The sequence below is a fragment of the Microcaecilia unicolor genome, chromosome 1 (assembly GCF_901765095.1).
Source record: "Microcaecilia unicolor chromosome 1, aMicUni1.1, whole genome shotgun sequence".
Taxonomy (NCBI): domain Eukaryota; kingdom Metazoa; phylum Chordata; class Amphibia; order Gymnophiona; family Siphonopidae; genus Microcaecilia; species Microcaecilia unicolor.
Genome location: NC_044031.1, coordinates 136,671,102 through 136,692,507, shown reverse-complemented (window position 1 = coordinate 136,692,507; position 21,406 = coordinate 136,671,102). Strand labels below are relative to the sequence as shown.

The 21,406-nt window shown below is 42.1% G+C and overlaps 1 protein-coding gene across 1 annotated transcript in view; it reads left to right on the top strand.

Annotated features, from left to right (window-relative positions):
• Positions 1-17,887, top strand: part of PDK4 (pyruvate dehydrogenase kinase 4) — a 47,645-nt gene extending 29,758 nt beyond the window's left edge. Inside the window, exons 9-11 of the mRNA XM_030200738.1 lie at positions 3,275-3,388; positions 5,902-6,015; positions 16,726-17,887. Of these exons, the coding sequence (XP_030056598.1) occupies positions 3,275-3,388; positions 5,902-6,015; positions 16,726-16,854 (357 nt within the window). The 3' untranslated portion in view covers positions 16,855-17,887. The remainder of the gene's footprint in view (positions 1-3,274; positions 3,389-5,901; positions 6,016-16,725) is intronic.
• Positions 17,888-21,406: the final 3,519 nt, after the last annotated feature.

The following is a 21,406-nucleotide window of genomic DNA, read 5'->3' as shown; positions in this document are numbered from 1 at the left end:
GGATGAACAGCTAGAAGGGCAGTACAGGGCCAGCCACACAAAGAACCAGGAACACATGCTGGAACTGGACTGGAATTGAGGAAGCAAGGGGAAAGCACAGCAGTGACATAGCCATAAGTGGGTCCAAGCCTACCCACTTTGGGTTCAGGTTCACCCAGTAGCACCTCACCTTTGTTGCAGCTGGTGGGATCCCTAAACCCTACCAGTTGAAGATGTCTGTGAAGGCATGCTGAACTCCCTCCAGTGCACCTCAGTCAGTGGCAGCTTTAGTGAGCCACCTCCAATGCTGGCACCTGATGCATGCTCCAAATACCGGCATCAGGGGCAGCTCACTGAAGCTGCCACCAACTGAGGTGCACTGGAAGGAGTTAGCATACCTTCACAGATATCTTCAATTGTCTGGTTTTGGGGATCCCTGCCAGCTCAGGTATTTAATATTTGAGTTGCAGTGGGAGCATGAGGTAGGGCAGAGAGGGCATTGTACCCAATCATTTTGGCAGTAGGCCAACCCAAAATTTGGGGTCTGGCTATGCCGCTGAAGCACAGGAACCCACATAAGCAGAGAAGCAGGAACAAGGTGAGGAGTAATGCTGGGTAGCTGCAAGAACACAGGGACAAGCCAAAGCAGAACTGTGGGAATAGATCCTCAGAGATCATTGCAGCATCAGGAAAGTAGATGTAAAAAGATGTAGTCAATCAGGGATGGCTCCTGCCAGGCCAGTAAGATGGCTGCTCAGTGAAACCAACCCAGCCAGCTTGAAAGGTAAAACTGCGGTGATATCTGCTGTTTATATCTGTCCTTGTTTCAAAGTGTTATTATGAAAAGGCAGGGCCATACCTTATGAAATACTTGGAAAAGCATTTGAAAACCAGTCAGGTGCTCCTAATAGATTATCTGATGTGTCTGGATTTGCAACAACTCAGTGGTGTGCTGGAGCAGGCTCTCACAGGCTCGCAAGAGCCGGTTGTTAAATTTTTGAGAATTTTGGGAGCCGGTTGTTAAAGTAGGGCCCTCCATGGCTACTTTAACAACTGGCTCCCAAAATGTGGGCTTGGGCCCCCTGCTGAATTCTCTTTTACTTTGCTGGTGGGGATGCTGAGCCCTGCCAGCCAAGTAAATAGACTGCTGCTGCTCCCAGCTCCTTGTTTCCAGCTCTGAGCAGCAGGCTGGGACTTCTCCAGCATGTGTGAGAAGTTTCAGCATGCTGCTCAGAGCAAGACGTTGGGAGTGGTGGCAGTCCATTTATTGGTTGCCAGCAAAGGTATACCTAGTGTGCCCGCACAAAGGGAGGGAGGGAGGAGAGAGAGGCAAGTGTTGCTCCCCCCTCCCCCCCGGCCACCACTGGCCCTTCCAACTGCAGAGCTGGCTACGTCCGGAGAAAGAGCCTGTTGTTAAAAATTTACCAGCACACCCCTGCAACAACTGCAAACAGTCTCACATTCAAGTACATCAGAGTGGTGAGACCACAGCCTGAACCCTTAAGTTTCACAATTCCTGTTAGATTAACTACCACCTGAAAAAAACTGCAACGTATAACAACCCCTAGAATCCTGAAATTCATACATATGTGAGGTGGTTTGACATCACAGAGCATAGTATGAAGAACCTGAATGAACTGTTTTGGGATCTTGCCAGGTACTTGTGACCTGGATTGGCCACTGTTGGAAACAGGATACTGGGCTTGATAGGCCTTCGGTCTGTGCCAGTATGGCAATGCTTATGTTCTTATATTAACTGGAAAACAGAAGACAAAGTCCCCAATTGCAATTGCAAACTCTCAATGCCAATTTTCTTGGGTGCCTTAACAAAAACAAGAGTCTGTAACACAGTAAAAGTTGTGCCTTTGGGCAGATGTTTACCAGGTGGTTCTCCAGGGCTTCATGTCCATAAGTCCAGATGATGATGTCATGCCCTCAGTATATTTCAGGTAGAGCAGGGGTTCTGAATCCAGCACCTTCATTATGTTTATATCTGTTTATTAAAATTTGTTATACCGCTTAGCTTTGCAGGTCTCAGTGGTTTACATAATAAATAAGAATACAGAAAGAAAAGCGAGGAAAGGAACTCCAATCATGAAAGTATAGACCTAAACACTCAATCCATCAACCCCCCAAATAATAATCAATTCAAACAAAAAATAAAAATTAGGCATGGAAAATTTAGTGCATTCATGCTATCCCTGATCCCTGTGGGCCAAAAGCCATATAAAAAAAAGTATGTATGTTAAATTTTTTCTTTAAATTTCTCACTGAGGCCTCAGTCTGTAATGAGATTGACAATTGGTTTCATAAACTGGGTACAAGTCAAGAAAAGGCACTATTATGTGTCTGTTCCCAGTGGGCCCTAGAGATAGAGGGAATTGACATCCAATGTTCTGTTAATTACAGAGGCTAAATATGAAGGCATTGGCTCATAGTTAGATTTATAACCCGATACTAATAATTTAAATCCAATCCTGTATTGAACTGGGAGTCAATGATAACGTATAAATAAAGGAATTACTCTGTCAAACCTTTGGGTGTCCCCCAGGAAGCAGATGGCAGCATTTCTTACTGCATTCATCTCAGGTTAAATGCAGACAAGTCTGATGATGAAACCTTCCAGAGTGAAAACCATTTTGGTGGGAAGTAACAAAATTGACAGACGCTGATAGAACTGGACAGACTAACAACTTATTGAGACATGAGCTTTCAAGGACAAGTCAAGGACAAGTCTGCTTTGTCAGTAAATGAAGCTCCTGCCTCAATAAACTGGTGCCACAGTCTGTAATTTTTGTTGCTCCAGACTAACATAGTTACCACTCTGAAAGTTTCCCTCCTCTATAAAGTATCCCCAGCAAACCTTTTGTGTACTTTCCTCAGACTCACAAAATGCTTGGCCATTGATGAATTCCATAATACTCTGACTCAGTGCTTTTCCTCCTAGTTGTGGTATTCCACCAGCCCTTTGCCCTAACTCCCCTCTCATCTCCAGTTCATGAGAATGGACTGCACACCTAAGGCACTGGAAGAGCTAAAAGTAATAGCTCTGCTTATTCTTTCTCTGAAGGTTGCCATCAACCACTCTAGGCTCTGCAGTAGCCATCTGTTCCTTTATAACGTGGTACGTAGATCCCATTACAGTGATACATGTCTTCTATGCATGCCGCATGATTATGTTCCTGTGGAAATTAAGATAAGAAACATTTTAGAAAATACAGCTTTTAACAGTTCATGTGAATAAAATATCCTCTCAAGACATTTCAATCATTTTAAAAAAATGCTTTTTAATCAGGTATCAGACAGAGGAGGAGGTGTTCCATTGAGGAAGATAGAGCGTCTCTTCAGTTACATGTATTCTACAGCACCTACACCAGTGATAGAGGATAATTCTCGAAATGCTCCTTTGGTAAGAACAGATAAAATATCTGCATTTCTTATTAGAAATAAGCAAGTGTATTGGTTCTTGGAGCTATGGTTAGTCTTAATTAGATGTGAAATAAGGTTCTGTTCTGAAAAGCATTAGTATTTTAGGTATAAGTGAAAGCACAAGAAGGATGAATTTTCAGAGGCACATTTCTTCAGACTGTACCAAGTTAGGGGATATGGGAATCCTTACAAGAGATGTCTCAAAAAACTAGTTGAGGAATAGGGGAGAGACTCAAGATGGCATTAGGAAGCAAGCACAGTTAGTAGCTCCCTCCCTCTCTCACCTTAACCTCATTTGTGTTTTCTTCAATTATTTCACTATACCTATGACTAAGAGAAGGGGAAAATTGTGGGCTTACCCTGTGGCTTCTGTTGTTCCTTTGGTGGGACCCATAGATTGATTTGCGGTCCCAAGCTTAGCGACGGGTCTGGTAGCTTTGCTGCAAGAGGGAGTGGCAGGAGACAACTGCTCCCCCCCGCTTGAAACAGACATCTCTTTCAGTCCCAAAATGCGAAATCCCCCAACGATGCCAGCAGCTATGCTTGCGGAGCTTCCCAGTTCAGTGCACTCCGAAGAGGGTTTGCTGGTTCCGTTTGCAGGGGCAGACTGGAGCATTCAACACCTGAATTCGGCAACACAAGGAGGTTCTGCTTGATGTGCCGTCGGTGTGTCCATGGACGGGTTGGAGGTGCAGGAGCAAAGCAGCGAGAGAATCCAGGATGATTGGGCCGGCTGAGTTAAGTCCCTGCTGCCTACTAAGCCCATAGTGATTACCTTGGACTCAATTTGGGGATGCTTTAGTGGGATTAGAAGCTTCTGTCCCTAAGAAAATCTCAACCTTTATGACTCCGACTCAATCCTTTTCCGATAAATTTACTGATATAGAACATAAAGTACAAACTTTGGAATCTTATAAACTTTTAAATAATTCTGAGGTTATGAAGCTTAAAGAAGTGCAATCAGCTTTAATTAAAGATAATTTGATCCTACAAAGGAAAGTTGAGAATTTGGAAAATCAGCAGAGATTGAAAAACTTTACATTTTATCAACTTTCCAAAATTACCAGCTATTGCTCCCCTTATTACTTTTGAGATTTTGAAAGTGCCAGAGCACGTTTGCCCCCCTAGTTTTAGAATATACTATTTGTTACCTTATGTTAAGAAGTCACTGAGCAACCTATAGTGGAAGGGGCAGAGGTAATGTTTGATAATTTGAATTTGACTCAGACCATTGAAGATAATAATGTGGGTATGCAGACTTCTACATTGATAGTGTGTGGTGAAGCTACAGTCAACAAAATATATTTTCTTTGAACCTTCACATTTAGCAACATTCTTGGACCCTAGGCTGAAAGTCACTCCCCCTCCCCAGCCGACTGTGTTAGCAACATCTACTTTGTAAGAAATGTATTTAGCTTGGTGTTGGCTTTCTTCTTTTTCTTTTTGAATGCATCTCTTTGAATTGTGCCTTAATGTGATATTACTTCTTTCTTTCTGTTCAAGAGTTATGTTGTAAAAATTGTTAAATAGCTTAAAAATAAAATTTAAAAAACCCAACTAGTTGAGAAATACATATGGTGAGGTGAACAGTGGACCTAGTACTGACAAATGAAGACGTTGTTACCAGGGTTATGGTAAGGGACAGTCCAAGGTTCAGCGATAACTGTAGCATGGTTATGTTTTTAGAAGGATCACCACATGTTAAGAAGCAGCTTGACAATCTACATGTATAAATACGTGTGTAAATGCTATTTTAGAAAAACACTACACATGGGGATTCACATCAGGGAGTGTGGAATGCATATTGATTATTAAAAATTCTACACATTGGCATAAGTTCCTGCTTGAAGGAGCAAATATAAATGCTGAGGATAGTCTGACCCCTCCCTCCTCCTTCCCCAAACCTTGACATAACCCATGTTATGGTGATTAGGGGATTAATTGATGTCAGAGGTGGTTATCATGGGAGGTAATTGATGTCAGGGGAGGCTAATCAGCAGGTGGAGAGGACTTGCGATTCTGTCAGGAGGGGGATCAATTAAAAAGCTGTTCACATGCACATCTGGGTAGAGCTGTACCTCCCCACCCCATGTTCAGCTTTTTAATAATTTCTGCTTACTCATTCTCTGTAAATGGTATGGAATAGTTTACAACTTATGCCAAAAAGATTATTCTATATTCTACTATGTTTGTGGGAGATCATTCTTTTACTGTTATCCACATGGAATTTAAGACATTTTATAGTATAGAATTTGCTTAGCAGTGAAACTGATGAAAGGAATATGAAGTCACATCTTCATTATAGAAGACTGTCCTGTTTGAACTCTACTTGTTATCATTAAGCAATTTGTAATAAGCCCTTGTATATATATTTTATTTGTGCAAAGATAGAAGCGGGAAATACTGCATAGTGATTATAAACTACTGCTTCTGATGGTTTGTTTAGTCAGTTTTGAAATCACGTAACCATTGATAGCATGTGTTTACTTCTAGGCTGGGTTTGGATATGGTTTGCCAATTTCACGCCTCTATGCAAAATATTTCCAAGGAGATTTGAAGCTGTATTCAACAGAAGGCTATGGAACAGATGCTGTTATCTACTTAAAGGTAGGATCTCTTTTTTTGTAGTGAACTGAAAAATAAAATAATTGTAATTAGATGCTCCCAAACACACCTGCACGCAGGTTGCGTAAAAGTGCACCTCTTCTTGTCACTGCACTCTTGTATAAAATTACCACACGGGTTATGCACATAATCAGCCTTTTTCATATAAAAAAATTATAAAAATGTCCCCTAGAGGGGTTGTATTAGCACAAAAATGAGACTTGACATCATTGCTGTCCTGACTAGATTGACAGCATATGTTTTGCTTTGATGTATCTACCATTCTGGTTTTTGTGAGGGTTGTTTTTATGTTTTAATGTTTGTGTTGTTTGTTTTTATGATTATTATTGCTGTAGATAAGGGCAGATCTCTACTATAATAAAAGGCACCTTCAACGTTCTGAAGCTGACTTCGTGGCTTCACTGAAGTGAAGGGTTTGTAAGGATTGTTAGGTTCGTCACTCTGTAAACATCTCTCTCGGCCCGCCCTCGCGCCTCTGATAGGTCCGCCGCCCTCGACGTCATCACGTTTTGACGTCCTCGATGTCATCACGTTTTGACGTCGAGGGCGGCGAACCTATCAGTGGTGCGAGGGCGGGGCCGAGAGAGATGGTTACAGAGCGACGATCCTGATGAAACTTACAATCCCTTCACTTCAATGAAGCCACGGAGTCAGCTTCACAACGTTGCAGGTGGGTGGCTGGAGGGGAGGAGAGGGAAAGAGAAGGGGCAACTACCTTGGAACTGGGAGGGAGGGACAGAGGGGGGAGCAATGACCCTGGAACTGGGTGGGTGGGAGGGAGGGCAGCCCCTGGAACTTGGAGGGGGGCCAGACCCTGGAACTTGGAGGGGGGCCAGGCGGAACCAGAAACTGGGATGGAGGAAGGGGGGGAGGCCCTGAAACTGGGAGGGAAGGGGAGAGGGGGGAAACGACCCTGGAACTGGGTGGGTGGGTGGGTGGGAGGACGGACCCTGCAACTTGGAGGGGGGGCGGGCGAACCATGAAACTGGGAGGGAGGGGGGGCCCCTGGCACACACTCTCATTCTCACACACACACACTCTCACTCTCTCTGTCACACACACTCACACATTCACTCTCTCTGTATCACATACTCACTCTCACACACACTCTGTAAAACACACACTCTCCGAGGAAAACCTTGCTAGCGCCCGTTTCATTTGTGTCAGAAACGGGCCTTTTTTCCTAGTTATAAATAATAAATCTAAATTAGTGCCTGCCAAGGCGGCAGCTAAAGGTCCTGTAACGTAGTAACATAGTAGATGACAGCAGATAAAAACCTGTATAGTTCATCCAGGCTGCCCAACAAGATAAAATCATAACATAATGTATGATGTGATACTTGACTTGTCCTTGCCATTTTCAGGGCATAGACTGTAGAAGACTGCCCATCACTGTCCTTTGTTCTAAAACTTGTGAAGTTGTCATCGAAGCCCCCTGTCCATTCATAATTCAGTGGGATTAGATCGGATTAGGTATACTTGCATTTTTAAATCGCCACCAGCTCATTTTCAAAGCACTTAGACTTACAAAGTTCCATACATTACTATGTAACTTTGTAAATCTAAGTGCTTTGAAAATACGCCTCTGCTTTGCATCAGTGACTACCAGGGAGAGAGATACTCTGGCTCGGAAGCCAGAATATGTTGATAATCATGGAAGGAGGAATAATTTGAAATGTTTAAATTTTCCTAAATCTCTATTAATATTTGCAGTATATTATATATATACCCCTTACCTTTAATTATGTATGGGCAATTTTTAAAGGGAAAATATGTGCATACTTCTCTTTAGAAAATTGATGTAATGTGTGTGCATCCTGGTAGTAAAGTTATTCTCGGCCTGTCGTGCTGCCAAACTTTTGTGACACACCAAATACGCATTTCACAGCACTGTTTCCTAGCTGAGAATGTGAGGGTTGCCATTGAACCCCCTTATATCCTCCTATTCTAGCAATTCACCTGTTTATTCCTTAGGGGTATGTATACTAAGGCACGTTAGCATTTTTAGTGCACCTTTAAAGTTAAGGCATGTTAAACGCTAATGCGCCAATACATTCCTATGAGCGCATTAGCGTACGTCAATCATTAATGGGCATTAAAAATGCTAACATGCCTATAGCGCGCCTTCGTAAACATAGGTCTAAGAAATTTCGTATTGTTTTTTCCTCCCCACCCCCCAACCAAAGCAAGGCAAATCAAATGAGATTCAGAAGTGATAAATGTTTGGGCAGTATAATTTTCCAGCTGGGACCTTGTGGAGTGGGAAGACTTGTTTTGCTGATCTTTATCTCTGCCTTCCCAGCAGTTATTGATGAATGATCTGTTGTAGCAAGGAACAAATTTTGAAAACAGGTTTTAAACAAAATACAATGAAATACTGAATATAATCCATTTTTCTTGTGTTCATCACTGAAGCTAGATAAGTTGTTTTAAAGAATATAAGCTAAGCCAAGTAATGTATTAAATAATGAAACAATTGTTAAAGCCTAAATTTAACAAAAAATCATTTTACAATAACATCAGGAATCCTACTATTTGTAATGCTTAGTTTAAGTTGTAACTAATCATCTAGATTATCCCCTTTAACAAAGTCAAATTGGTGTGTGTGTGTGTGCGCACTGTCAAATTTAAAAGAGGCCAGTGGGCCTTCATTCAAAACATTCAAAGAGAAATTTTCCCAATTTTGATTATATGGAAAAATCTCTCTAAACGTAAAAGTCGATTACTAGTCTCACATTAGTGACACTGTTGGTGCACAGAGTTTCCCTTAAATATTTGAAAATATTTTTGAGTGTGTGATAATTCCCACATTGCCACAACCACATACTCCCTCTTTCTATAACTTGGTGCCTAATTTTAAATGAACATAAGAGTAGCCATACTGGGTCAGACCAGTGGTCCATCTAGCCCAATATCCTGCTTCCAACAGTGGCCAGTCCAGGTCATAGGTAGCTGGCAGAAACCCAAATCATGGCAACATTCCATGCTACCAGTCCCAGGGCAAGCAGTTGCTTCCCCATGTCTGTCTCAATAGCAGACTATGGACTTTTCCTCCAGGAACTTGTCCGAACCTTTTTAAATCCAGATGTGCTAACCACTGTTACCACATCCTCCAGCAAAGAGTTCTAGAGCTTAACTATTCGTTGAGTGAAAAAATATTTCTTCCTGTTTGTTTTAAAAGTATTTCCATGTAACTTCCTTGAGTGTCCCCTAGTCTTTGTACTTTTGGAACGAATAAAAAAATCGATTTACGTCTACTCGTTATACACCACTCAGGATTTTGTAGACCTCAATCATATCTCCCCTTCTCCGTCTCTTTTCCAAGCTGAAGAGCCCTAACCTCTTTAACCTTTCTTCATACGAGAGGAGTTCCATCCCCTTTATCATTTTGGTGGCTCTTCTTTGAACCTTTCTAATTGCACTATTTTTGAGATACGGCGACCAGAACTGAAATGCAATACTCATGGAGCGATACAGTCATTATAGTATTTTCGGTCTTATTCACCATCCCTTTACTAATAATTTCAAAGTGAAAGTAATATAGTGGCTCACACTAGTCTTATACCTCTACTGCCACATCTGAGGCAAAGTTGACATGAGCCTTGATGTTGGACTTTTCACCTGTAGAGTTATATATCGCTTTTGATAATTTGATGGTTATGGATGTCACCTTTATTTCCTACAGAAAGGCAAAGCATCTAAAATATCTTTAAATATGAAATAAATTAGCATGACCTTCAGGTCTACCTTGCCATACAGGGCAGCAATTTAAGTTAAGACTCTTTGGCAAAAACTGTTGAATGTGTCGGGGTTGTCAGTGAACGAAAAACACTTTCCAAGGTTGATGCATATGACGCTTCACCGCCACCCATTGCTATTTATTTCCAATATACACATATAATTCCTCCCTCCAATCAACTGTACTCTACCATGAGAGATCTGCAATTACAGATATCCTTAAGAACCAGGTTTCAACATCATTGCCACACCTGCAAAATTAGGTAAAATAAACAAGAACCCATACCTTTTATAATTAGACCAGTCAGTTGACTGAATACAGAGAAAGGGAGCGGGGAAAACAAAGAGGTGGCTGTTGAGATGGACGCCTGTGTGATCCTCCAGGAATGAGACAGATATGCTAGTGTTTGGGTGACCTTATACCAACAGGCAGAACAAGTGGGTGCAACAGGTGCAAAGGGTTGACTTTTCTATGAGGAACAAGAGCTCCACAGAATTATGCACAGATATGGGAACCTCACGCATTTACAGTTTGGAGGAGGTTGGCAAAAAAAAAAGTTTCTGAATTTTTTTTTAAACATATGATTAACCCTGGCATGAGAGAACACTGAGCCCTGTGTGGACTACGTAGGCTTATCATATAAAGAGATGATGCACTGCAGGCATGGACAGTGTCCTGAAAGAGAGGCCATGATACCAGAGGATATTCACAGACATGTAAGTGCCCCAATGCACACCCTACTACGTTATCCAACAAGAGCCCACATCAAGGGAGTGTGGATAAACATGCCAGCCTCCAGTATCCATCCAGTACCATAAAATCCTTCAATGTAACTACAATCCTACACATATTTACATGTTGCTGTATAACCCCTCCCACCCCAAGTAATTCACCTGTAGATATTTAGACATCCTTGTGTCAATGTCTCAATTGTAGCTCTTAGCCTCCACTTACTTAGGTCCACTTATCACAAAAAAGGAAAGGAAACTGGGGCGGGGGGAGAGAAAGGGGAGGAAAACGATAAGGTCCACTTCATAAAACATCTGCATAAGTGGCAAGGCTATATTTATTTTTTTGGAAGTGCTAGTGGCTCTCTTTACATTTTGTTGTGGGAGGAGAAAGTAATGTAATACTCGAGTAAACACCAGGGTACTGTGGAAGGTTACTCATCCCTGACACCACTGAGCTGGCATGAGGGTGACTGCTGTCCTGCCTGAAGACATTGCAAAACTGACCAATTTACATTAAGGTGGATGTGCGCTCTGCTAAACAAGTCAATTTAACAGCCAGTGAAGTACCCACTACGTCACATACCTGGAGAATCATTACTAGAGCTCTACAGATATGAAGAGCACAGAGAGGCTGATGCTTACAACTACTGCCAGTGTTAATGCCGGGTTTCAGCCCATGTTATTGTGTACCAAATGCTCAAATAATTTCAGCATGGGTATTTGGGCTGAAATCATTACCACAGACCGCATTGAAATGTATGTTAATGTGGTCATTATCCACCCCGCAGCCATCTCAAAAAGAAAAAAAGTTTTTCACGCATGTTTAGCATGGAAAAATTTTAACCAGGTCCGAGACAGCATACAAGGATTAGTTGAGAGGAACATGTGTCCAGCAGCACCCCTTCTCTCCCTTCAACTCGACTACCCTACCCAGACTGCTGCCTGAATGGGCTCATCCTATACAATCCCCCCCCCCCCCCCCCCCAGTCAAGCCAAGCCCAACCCAACTTGGCCTTTCCCTCCTCCCCCGATTTTAAGTGGGGAAAAAAGCCATTTGTTTGCTTAAGTTTATACAGTATTAGCACATGGGTAAGGCTACACTTGCATGCGTAGGTGCTAGGTGAGCACTCATTGCTAATCTATAAATGACACACAATTTGCAAGGTGATGCATGTGGGAAAAAAGAACCCGAATTATAGCTACGTCATGCAAGGTTCTACGTTAGGCGTTACAGACCAAGAAAGGGATCTGGGTGTCGTCGTCGATAATACACTGAAACCTTCTGCTCAGTGTGCTGCTGCGGCTAGGAAAGCGAATAGAATGTTGGGTATTATTAGGAAAGGTATGGAAAACAGGTGTGAGGATGTTATAATGCCGTTGTATTGCTCCATGGTGCGACCGCACCTTGAGTATTGTGTTCAATTCTGGTCACCGCATTTCAAGAAAGATATAGTAGAATTGGAAAAGGTGCAGCGAAGGGCGACTAAAATGATAGCAAGGATGGGACGACTTCCCTATGAAGAAAGACTAAGGAGGCTAGGGCTTTTCAGCTTGGAGAAGAGACGGCTGAGGGGAGACATCATAGAGGTATATAAAATAATGAGTGGAGTGGAATATGTGGATGTGAAGCGTCCGTTCATGCTTTCCAAAAAATCTAGGACTAGGGGGCATGCAATGAAACTACAGTGAAGTAAATTTAAAACAAATCGGAGAAAATATTTCTTCACCCAACGCATAATTAAACTCTGGAATTCGTTGCCGGAGAATGTGATGAAGGCGGTTAGCTTGGCAGAGTTTAAAAAGGGGTTAGACGGTTTCCTAAAGGACAAATCCATAAACCACTACTAAATGGACTTGGGAAAAATCCACAATTCCGGGAATAAAATGTATAGAATGTTTGTACATTTGGGAAGCTCGCCAGGTGCCCTTGGCCTGGATTGGCCGCTGTTGTGGACAGGATGCTAGGCTTGATGGACCCTTGGTCTTTTCCCAGTGTGGCATTACTTATGTACCAAGGGGGCGTTCATAGGGGAGGAGCATGGGTGGGGCATGCGCAGGACCAGCATTTATGCATGTAACTTACAGAATACAGCAAGTTACATGCTGAAGTACAGCATTTAGATGTGCACACTTACACCTGCTATTGACCTGGTGTTAAGTGGGCCTGCCTAGATGTAGGCACGTTGATATCGATTTACACTAGTGTTCGATAACAGAATCTTGGCACCTAAATTCTATAACGGAATCTTGGCGCCCAAATACTATTATAGGTTTAGCATTCAGTGAGCTGTATCTAGGTCCTAAATTGTGGTGACCAGTTATAAAATTGCCCTCAGATTCTATATAGCACGCCTAGCGATCCGCACTGAAATCCAAGTGTATTCTATAACAATGCACATAACTTAATTGGCTTGACAAGCCATAATGAGCACTAATTGGCAATTAAAATTTACGCGCCCAACCCGCTAAGTGTATTTTGTAATGCAGTGCACCTAATTTCTAATGCATGTAGGCAAAAAAGGGGTGTGATTATAGGCGGGGAAATGGGCGTTTCATGGGCATTCCGAAATTTAGGCATGGTTGTAGGATATGGCCCAATGCACCTAAATCTATGCACCAGGATTTATTCCACATTTTTGTTGGTGTAAATGGAGGCACCTAGTTTTAGGCGCTGAGATATTAACTAAGCGTATTCTATATACCGCACCTAAATCTAGGTGCCGCTTATAGAATACTTAGTCGATATTGATTTCCATGCCAATTTCTTTTTTTTTTTAGGCGCCATATATAGAATCTCCCCTATGTGCCTTAGTTTACATTTTCCTGCCAAACAAGAATAGATGCCATTTTTCTAAGAGGAGCTTTGTTGCTTACATGTAACAGATGTTTTTCATAGATAAAAGAACTGATCAGGCACATAATTCCTTCCATGTGTCTAAGAGTTGCATTTCTTCCCATGCGCAATGGTGTTCTAGGTCTCTCAGTTCTATAGTTCAGGAAAGGCTGTGCGTGCTCAGAACATCACCCTATTTCCGAACTCTGGGAGGGCTGCTTTATCTTGGTGCCATGTGGTGACGTTGACTACTTATGTACCAGATCAATCCTGCTATCTACAGGAAACACTGGTTTCAGGTGGACAAAAATTCTTCTGGTCCATACATTCACTATGCATTATTGTCTTGATACCCTGTGCTCATCAATACTAATCCTGCTTTTTGGTACTGGAGGGTATTTTTTTTCTGATTTTTCTAGTCACTTTGGCATAGCTGTCTTGTCCTTTGCATATTCGGCATTTCATTTATAATTTTGCCCATATTTTGGACGTATTTTGCATCAGGCAATACTGCCTGCCGTGGAGGGTCAGTCCTTCCACCTGTCTGTCCATTCATATGTATTTGCAGATGTTCAAACAGACGCCTAAAAATGCGTTATGCTTAAGATCTAGCAGGAATTCCTGGGTCCCTCCAACAAAAAGGAAGAAAAGTGGCTACAGAAAAGGAGTGGAGGAGTGACCTAGTGGTTAGGGTGGTGGACTTTGGTCCTGGGGAACTGAGGAACTGAGTTCAATTCCCACTTCAGGCACAGGCAGCTCCTTGTGACTCTGGGCAAGTTACTTAACCCTCCATTGCCCCATGTAAGCCGCATTGAGCCTGCCATGAGTGGGAAAGCGTGGGGTACAAATGTAACAAAAAAAAAAAAGAGAGAGGAGGGGAAAGTAACATGGTCATAGAGGAGGGAAGGATAGAGAAGAGAGGGGTTAAGGGGCTGGTTTTCACAGCCATATCTCTTGCTCCTCACTCATTTCTTTCTACCTTTCTGCTCCCTGAAGAATGCTCTGTACATCTCAGCCTGCACACCTCACACTCCTGTGCAGTTACAGTAGTGGTACCTTACACGCACTCCCACCCTCTACACTCACAGAGGAAGCACACTCCACTGCTATCCCCAAATGCCCTCCCCCCCCAAAAAAACAATATCACTTTCCCGCTTCAAAAACACACTTCCCTTGACACATACTCAACATTCGACACCCGCCAAACTTCAAAAATAAAAATATTCTCTCTTAAACTTCCAGCCATACATAAAAACATTCACATCACTGTACTTGAGACATCCTCATGCCCATACTCATTCACTCAACCTGCCAACCATCCATAATTCTGATCACCAGTTATAAGGACATAAGAACATCAGCTTTGTCATATTAGGACAGACCGAAGGTCCATCAAGCCTAGTATCCTGTTTCCAACAGTGGCCAATCCAGATCACAAGTACCTAGCAAGATCCCAAAACAGTACAATACATTTTATGCTGCTTATCCTGGAAATAAGCAGTGGATTTTCCAAGTCCATCTGAATAACTGCTTATGGACTTTTCTTTTATGAAGCTATCCAAACCTTTTTTAAACCCCGCTAAGCTTACTGCTTTTACCACATTCTCTGGCAATGAATTCCAGAGTTTGATTACATGGTGAGTTAAGAAACATTTTCTCCAATTTTTGTTTTAAACGTACTACTTTGCAGCTTCATTGCATGCCCCCTAGTCCTAGTATTTTTGAACAGAGTAAACAAGCAATTTGCATTCCACTCCACTCATTAATTTATATACCTCTATCATATGTCCCCTCAGCCGTCTTTTCTCCAAGATGAAGAACCCTAGCTGCTTCAGCCTTTCCTGATAGGGAAGTCATCCCATCCCCTTTATCATTTTCGTCGCCCTTCTCTGTACCTTTTCCAATTCCACTATATTTTTTTTGAGAGGTGGTGACCAGAATTGCACAGTATTCAAGGTGCGGTATGGAACGATACAAAGGCATTATAACATCCTCATTTTTGTTTTCCATTCTTTTCCTAATAATACCTAACATTCTATTGTTTTCTTCGTCGCCACTACACACAGCAGAGGGTTTCAACCTATCGTCAGCAATGACACCTAGATCCTTTTCCTGGTCTGTGACTCCTAATATGGAACCTTGCATCACTTATTCAGAACCCCCTGCAGCTCTTAAAGCCCACCCACTAATTCACAGAAATAACCCTTCTGCAGTGCTTTTTGCATGCACTCTTCAGCTTATTTGGAAACAAATTGTTCTTCCTCCCATTGAAACTGCTTATATCAGTAAAAATCAAACTGTTTATCTGTAATGTTGTCTGATAACAGCAGCTTAGTGAATCTCACAAGTCACAATGTCAGAATTTATGCTTTATCGCTGCCTATCTTTATTAAACTGAGTGGCAGTTGACTGCATGTTATTTGGGTCCCTTATTTATTAGGATTTATTTACAGCCTTTTTGAAGAAATTCACCCAAGGTGGTGTATAGCAAGAATAAGCCAGACATAGGCAATAGACAATTGCAGCAGTAAAAATATTCAAATAACAGTACATGTTAATGGCATAATTTACTGCCTACAATGTCACCACAACACACATTAAAAACATTCTAATAGACATCATAGGGTATGGTTCCCATACCTGTCCTAGGAGAATCCCCAGCCAGTCAGATTTTCAGGATGTCTACAAGGAATATTTATGAGAGAGATTTGTATGCAGCGGAGGAAGAAAATTACATTTGACGTCATGAAAATGAGCTCTAGCTGAGTAAGATGTTTCTTCAAACATGTACATGACTCCACTGAATTTGATTCTGAGTGCAAGCATTCTAAGTAAGTCATTTCAATGATAACTACATAAGAAGAACCATACTGGGTCAGACCAATGGTCCATCTAGCCCAGTGTCCTGCTTCCAGCAGTGGCCAATCCAGGTCACAAGTACCTGGCAGAAACCCAAACAGTGGCAATATTCCATGCTACCAATCCCAGGGCAAGCAGTGGCTTCCCCATGTCTATCTGAGGGCAAGCTATTACTTCAGAATCATGTAGATAATTATGATTATAGGTTGCACTATGATACATCTTGGAGTAAATTTTCTGGGGCTGAGTCACTCTCCTATTCCACAGGTAAATTGGAGTAAATCCATGTAAGTCAGCCATGTGGCTGATTGTGTTTTCAGCTTCCTAACACCGTGGGGAAGAGTCCAACAGATAGAATTGCATCAGTATAAGCATTTGGATTTCGTTTAAATTGTAACTTCTGCTTTATTTCAACTCTTATTATTTGACAGAGTACATGTTGGCCATTTTTGGTATACACATAATTTTATGCCTCAAAATACAGCTGAATAAAATAACAGTTAGTAAATAGTTTCTTCCTTTTGCTTTAGGCCTTGTCAAGCGAATCAGTAGAAAGGCTGCCTGTGTTTAACAAATCCGCCTGGAAGCATTATCAGATGAGTCCAGAAGCTGATGACTGGTGTGTCCCAAGTAGCGAACCCAAGAATCTGGCAAGGTAACAGGCAGCGGTACTGAGCAATGTAATACCAGGAAATATGAAGGGACTCGAAACGGAGATTATTACCTGAAAATGTCACTCCACTGCAAGGAAAGTGGCAGACTGGACTGCCCCGCTGCTGCTCCGAGAAACAAAGGTGCCAAATCATGTGAAATATGATGAACAGCTAAATACATGCCTCAAGGGATGACTGTAAAACCCACCAAACTTAGGAGAGAACTTCTATTTTTAGAGGTTTTTTTTCTAAATGGAATATGTATGCTACGCCAAAGAAAAATCAGGTGTATTCTGTCTTTCTTGCAATGGGGAAAAAAAGCTATGTTCCAAGAAACTTTTCAACCAATATATATCCAAGAAATAAATTCCAGACCACAGCCATACTTCAAGAGGTGAAATCCAGGAGTCAGGGGTGCTAGTGTTCAGCTAGGAGCCATTGTTTTTCCTGGCTAAATGCAAGCTGAACAGTTTGCTGGAAAACAGACTTTGACTTTGACTTGTGGCTCCACTGATGCTAGCAGTGTATACTCCTTAACAAAAACGGATAGATACTGGTTATCAAACTCACTTCAGGAGATCAGAAGATAAGCCAGCACTGTGTGTTTTTTTTTCTATCTAGAATATTATCTTCTCACGCAGCGGCTTATCTAAAATACCTGCAGGAATATCTGTGTATTTGCCAGAACACGCAGCGGTAGGAGCTATTTTGCAAATATACACATTGAGAAAAAAAAAGAACAGCACAAACCTGACAGCTTCTACATGGAGGTATTGGTGCTTACATGTGGAACTTGCAATTTTGCTACTTACACATGTAGCTACCTCATTTTATAAACCTACACATGTAAGTGTTGCCAATGATGTAATGAGGCTTCAATTTTAACTTATTTTTGTTTTGGAAGTGAAATAAACTTCATGGGATTAAGGAGAATGACCCCCTTAATCCCTCATGTAAAGTCCTGGCCAAAATGAGTGTTTATAAAACCTGTACGTGCTTTTCAGCTGGTAAAAACAGATGTTTCAAGTTTCTACACAAACACGTGCACTCCTTTTGTGTGGATCTCCACCTGTAAATCACGGGTTTCTGTGTACAATATAAATGTGTAAATTCTGTTGTTTTAGACATGGATAGATTTCTAAAATAATGTGTCTGTATAACATAGGGGACAATTCTATAACTAGGTGCCTACCAATAAGTGCCTTGAAGGTAACTGGTAGGTGTCTGTTCTTATAAAGGAATATAGGACTTACTTTCCTTTACAGAATACTGCTATAACCACTTACATATGTGCCTATAAGTTAAGCGCAAGCACTCAGAGCTAACTTTAAGTGTGTACACTTTAAGCATCAGAGGTAGGCATGTAACATGTGGAGGGGCATAATCGAACGGGGCGCCCATGTTTTCCTGAGGACATTCTTGCAGGACTTCCCCGCGAAGGGGCGGGGAAACCCGTATTATCGAAACAAGATGGGCATCCATCTTTTGTTTCGATAATACGGTCGGGGACGCCCAAATTGCGAAATTAAGGTCGACCTTAGAGGTGATCGTCCTTAGAGATAGTCGTCCCCGATTTTCGGCGATAATGGAAACCGAGGACGCCCATCTCAGAAACGACCAAATCCAAGCCATTTGGTCATGGGAGGAGCCAGCATTCGTAGTGCACTGGTCCCCCTGAAATGCCAGGACACCAACTGGGCACCCTAGGGGCACTGCAGTGGACTTCAGAAAAAGCTCCCAGGTGCATAACTGCCTTACCTTGTGTGCTGAGCCCCCCCAACTCCCCCCAAACCCACTCCCCACAACTGTACACCACTATCATAGCCCTTAGGGATGAAGGGGGGCACCTAGATGTGGGTACAGTGGGTTTTGGAGGGCTCACATTTACCACCACAAGTGTAACAGATAGTGGGGGAATGGGCCTGGGTCTGCCTGCCTGAAGTGCACTGCAGTACCCACTAAAACTGCTCCAGGGACCTGCATACTGCTGTCATGGAGCTGGGTATGATATTTGAGGCTGGAAAAAATATTAACATTTTTTTTTAGGGTGGGAGGGGGTTAGTGACCACTGGGGGAGTAAGGGGAGGTGATCCCTGATTCCCTTCGGTGGTCATCTGGTCATTTAGGGCACATTCTTGTGGCTTGGTCGTAAAAGAAAAGGACCAAGTAAAGTCATCCAAGTGTTCGTCAGGAATGTCCTTTTTTTTCCATTATTGGCCGAGGACACCCATGTGTTAAGCATGCCCCAGTCCCGCCTTCGCTATGCTGCCGACCCCCCCCCCCCCCGTGAACTTTGGTCGTCCCCGTGACGGAATGCAGTTCAGGACGCCCAAAATCGGCTTTCGATTATGCCTATTTGGGCGAACCTGGGAGAAGGATGCCCATCTTCCGATTTGTGTCGAAAGATGGGCGCCCTTCTCTTTCGAAAATAAGCCTGATAGTATTCTATATGTTACGTCTGTAACTGTGAATCCTGCCCATATGTATGTCCCTCTTTCAAATATGCACTATGGGGCCCTTTTACTAAGCTGCAGTGAAAAGGGCCCTGCGCTAGCAGTGAGGGCTGATTTTGCCACACGCTGTAGCCTTTCATACCTCAGCAGGTAAAAAAGTCTGAAAATATCTATGGCCATACGGTAAAATTGCTCTTACCGCTTGGCCATGTGAGGGAGAGCACTCACTGCCACCCATTATGGTGGTGGTAAGGGCTCCCATGCTAACCTGGTGGTAACCAGGTAGCACATGGCACTGCAGGATTACCACTGGGTTTGCGCCACGCTAAAAAATACAGCCCTATTTTCCCCAGCGCGGGAAATGGAGCGTGCTGGGACTGGAACTACTGCCGGCACCCACGTTGGGCCATCTGTAGCTCCAGATTAGTGTGCGGTAAAAGGGTCCCTATATTAATGGATATTTACAGAATAATGCTTAGGTGGAGAGCATAAATGTTAGCGCTTACGTTACAGAAACCTTCTCCAGTGAACATATAGGGGCCTTTTTACAAAAATACATTAAAAAATGGGCTTATCATGTTTTAACACAGGACTTTCTTGCACACTAAGCCCATATTTAACACGTCGGCCAAATAAGGCTTTTTCATTTTTTTATTTGTAGGTTGCACCCTAACATTCTCGGTGCACGGCAACTGCAAATAATTTAACGTGAGAGTTAGTCTGCATTATTTAAAGGTGGCATATGTTAATCATAATATGTTACCTGAATAACGCTTCCATGCCTGTTCCCAACCCACGACATGCCCCCTCCCAAAAAAATATTTTTGAAAAATAAATAACGCACACTTGGAACGCATGAAAGGGCAAATTACCGGAAAATACTTGAATATATTTTCCCACATGCTAAGGACTGAATTCTATATATGGTGCCAAAAAAAAAAAAATCACTGCTGAAAAAAACCTGCTCAGCGCTTGTTTATAAACAGCACTTAAATTTTAGATGCAGATTTTTAAATTGCACTTATGCCCGAGAACCATAACTACATGTAGGTGCAGCCATTGACACCAATGGAAATGTGATGCTATTGCTTGTGCCTAAATTAGGCATGGATCCTACCTTATTCAATAATTATGCACGTAACCAAAAGGAACGCCCTTGATTAACCCATCCTCCCATTTTCACACCCCCTTTTTTGACTCGCGTGTAAACTTTAAATTTACACACATACATTTTAATTCTAATTAGTGCCAATAGTTGCTCATTAAGAAGCCAATTGTCGGTGCTAATTAGCTTGTTCAGTTGAATTGTGCACACACCCATATTTGCATGCACAATTTTTAGCACTTTTATAGACTTTGAGGGTAAGTGCGCATTAGGGCTTAATGTCCTTTAGTAGAAGGACCCCATAGTAAGGACTATAGGCTACAGAGGAATTCAGGACAATAAAAGGCTGTATCACACCAATTGCATGTGTATGTCTGGCTTTATCCAATTACTATAGGTGCTATTGTTTGACCAAAGTGGTAGAAAGAAGCTAGTTTTCAGTGTCTCATTTGGGTTGCCCTATTCACTTAAGTCATTTCTGTAGGAGGGCTCCATATTGACTTCTTTTTCTGGTAAAATGAAATGTGTGAAAGTTTAGGAACCCCTAGCCAAACTATGTGTATAAGTGGACAGAACCTGATATATATAATCTCTGTATGGTGCAAAACTAAAGATAACATTTTTCTGCAAAGTTTAGAGCATAATTACTATTGATTTGCTGATAAGAGATGGAACATAACAAGATCAAATATAGCAGGTGAAAAAGATTGAATTCCTTTCTTTGGGGTAGTAGATATCAGCTATTGTTGGGGTTGGAAGGGTAGAGAGGGTGGTGGTAGTGTTAATAATAACAATGAGTAACTATAATGTTTTCTATTTGTGATTTATAAACAGTAGTTGCACAGCATATTCCGTTTTATATTTTAATAAAAATATTTAAATATAAAATCATAAGTGTTCGAGGCTTCTACAGATGAGGACAGAGCCCGCAGAGATGGGGATAAACTTTGTCTCCATGTTATTCTCTACTTCTAACCTCTCAGGTTGTGATTGCTTTTCT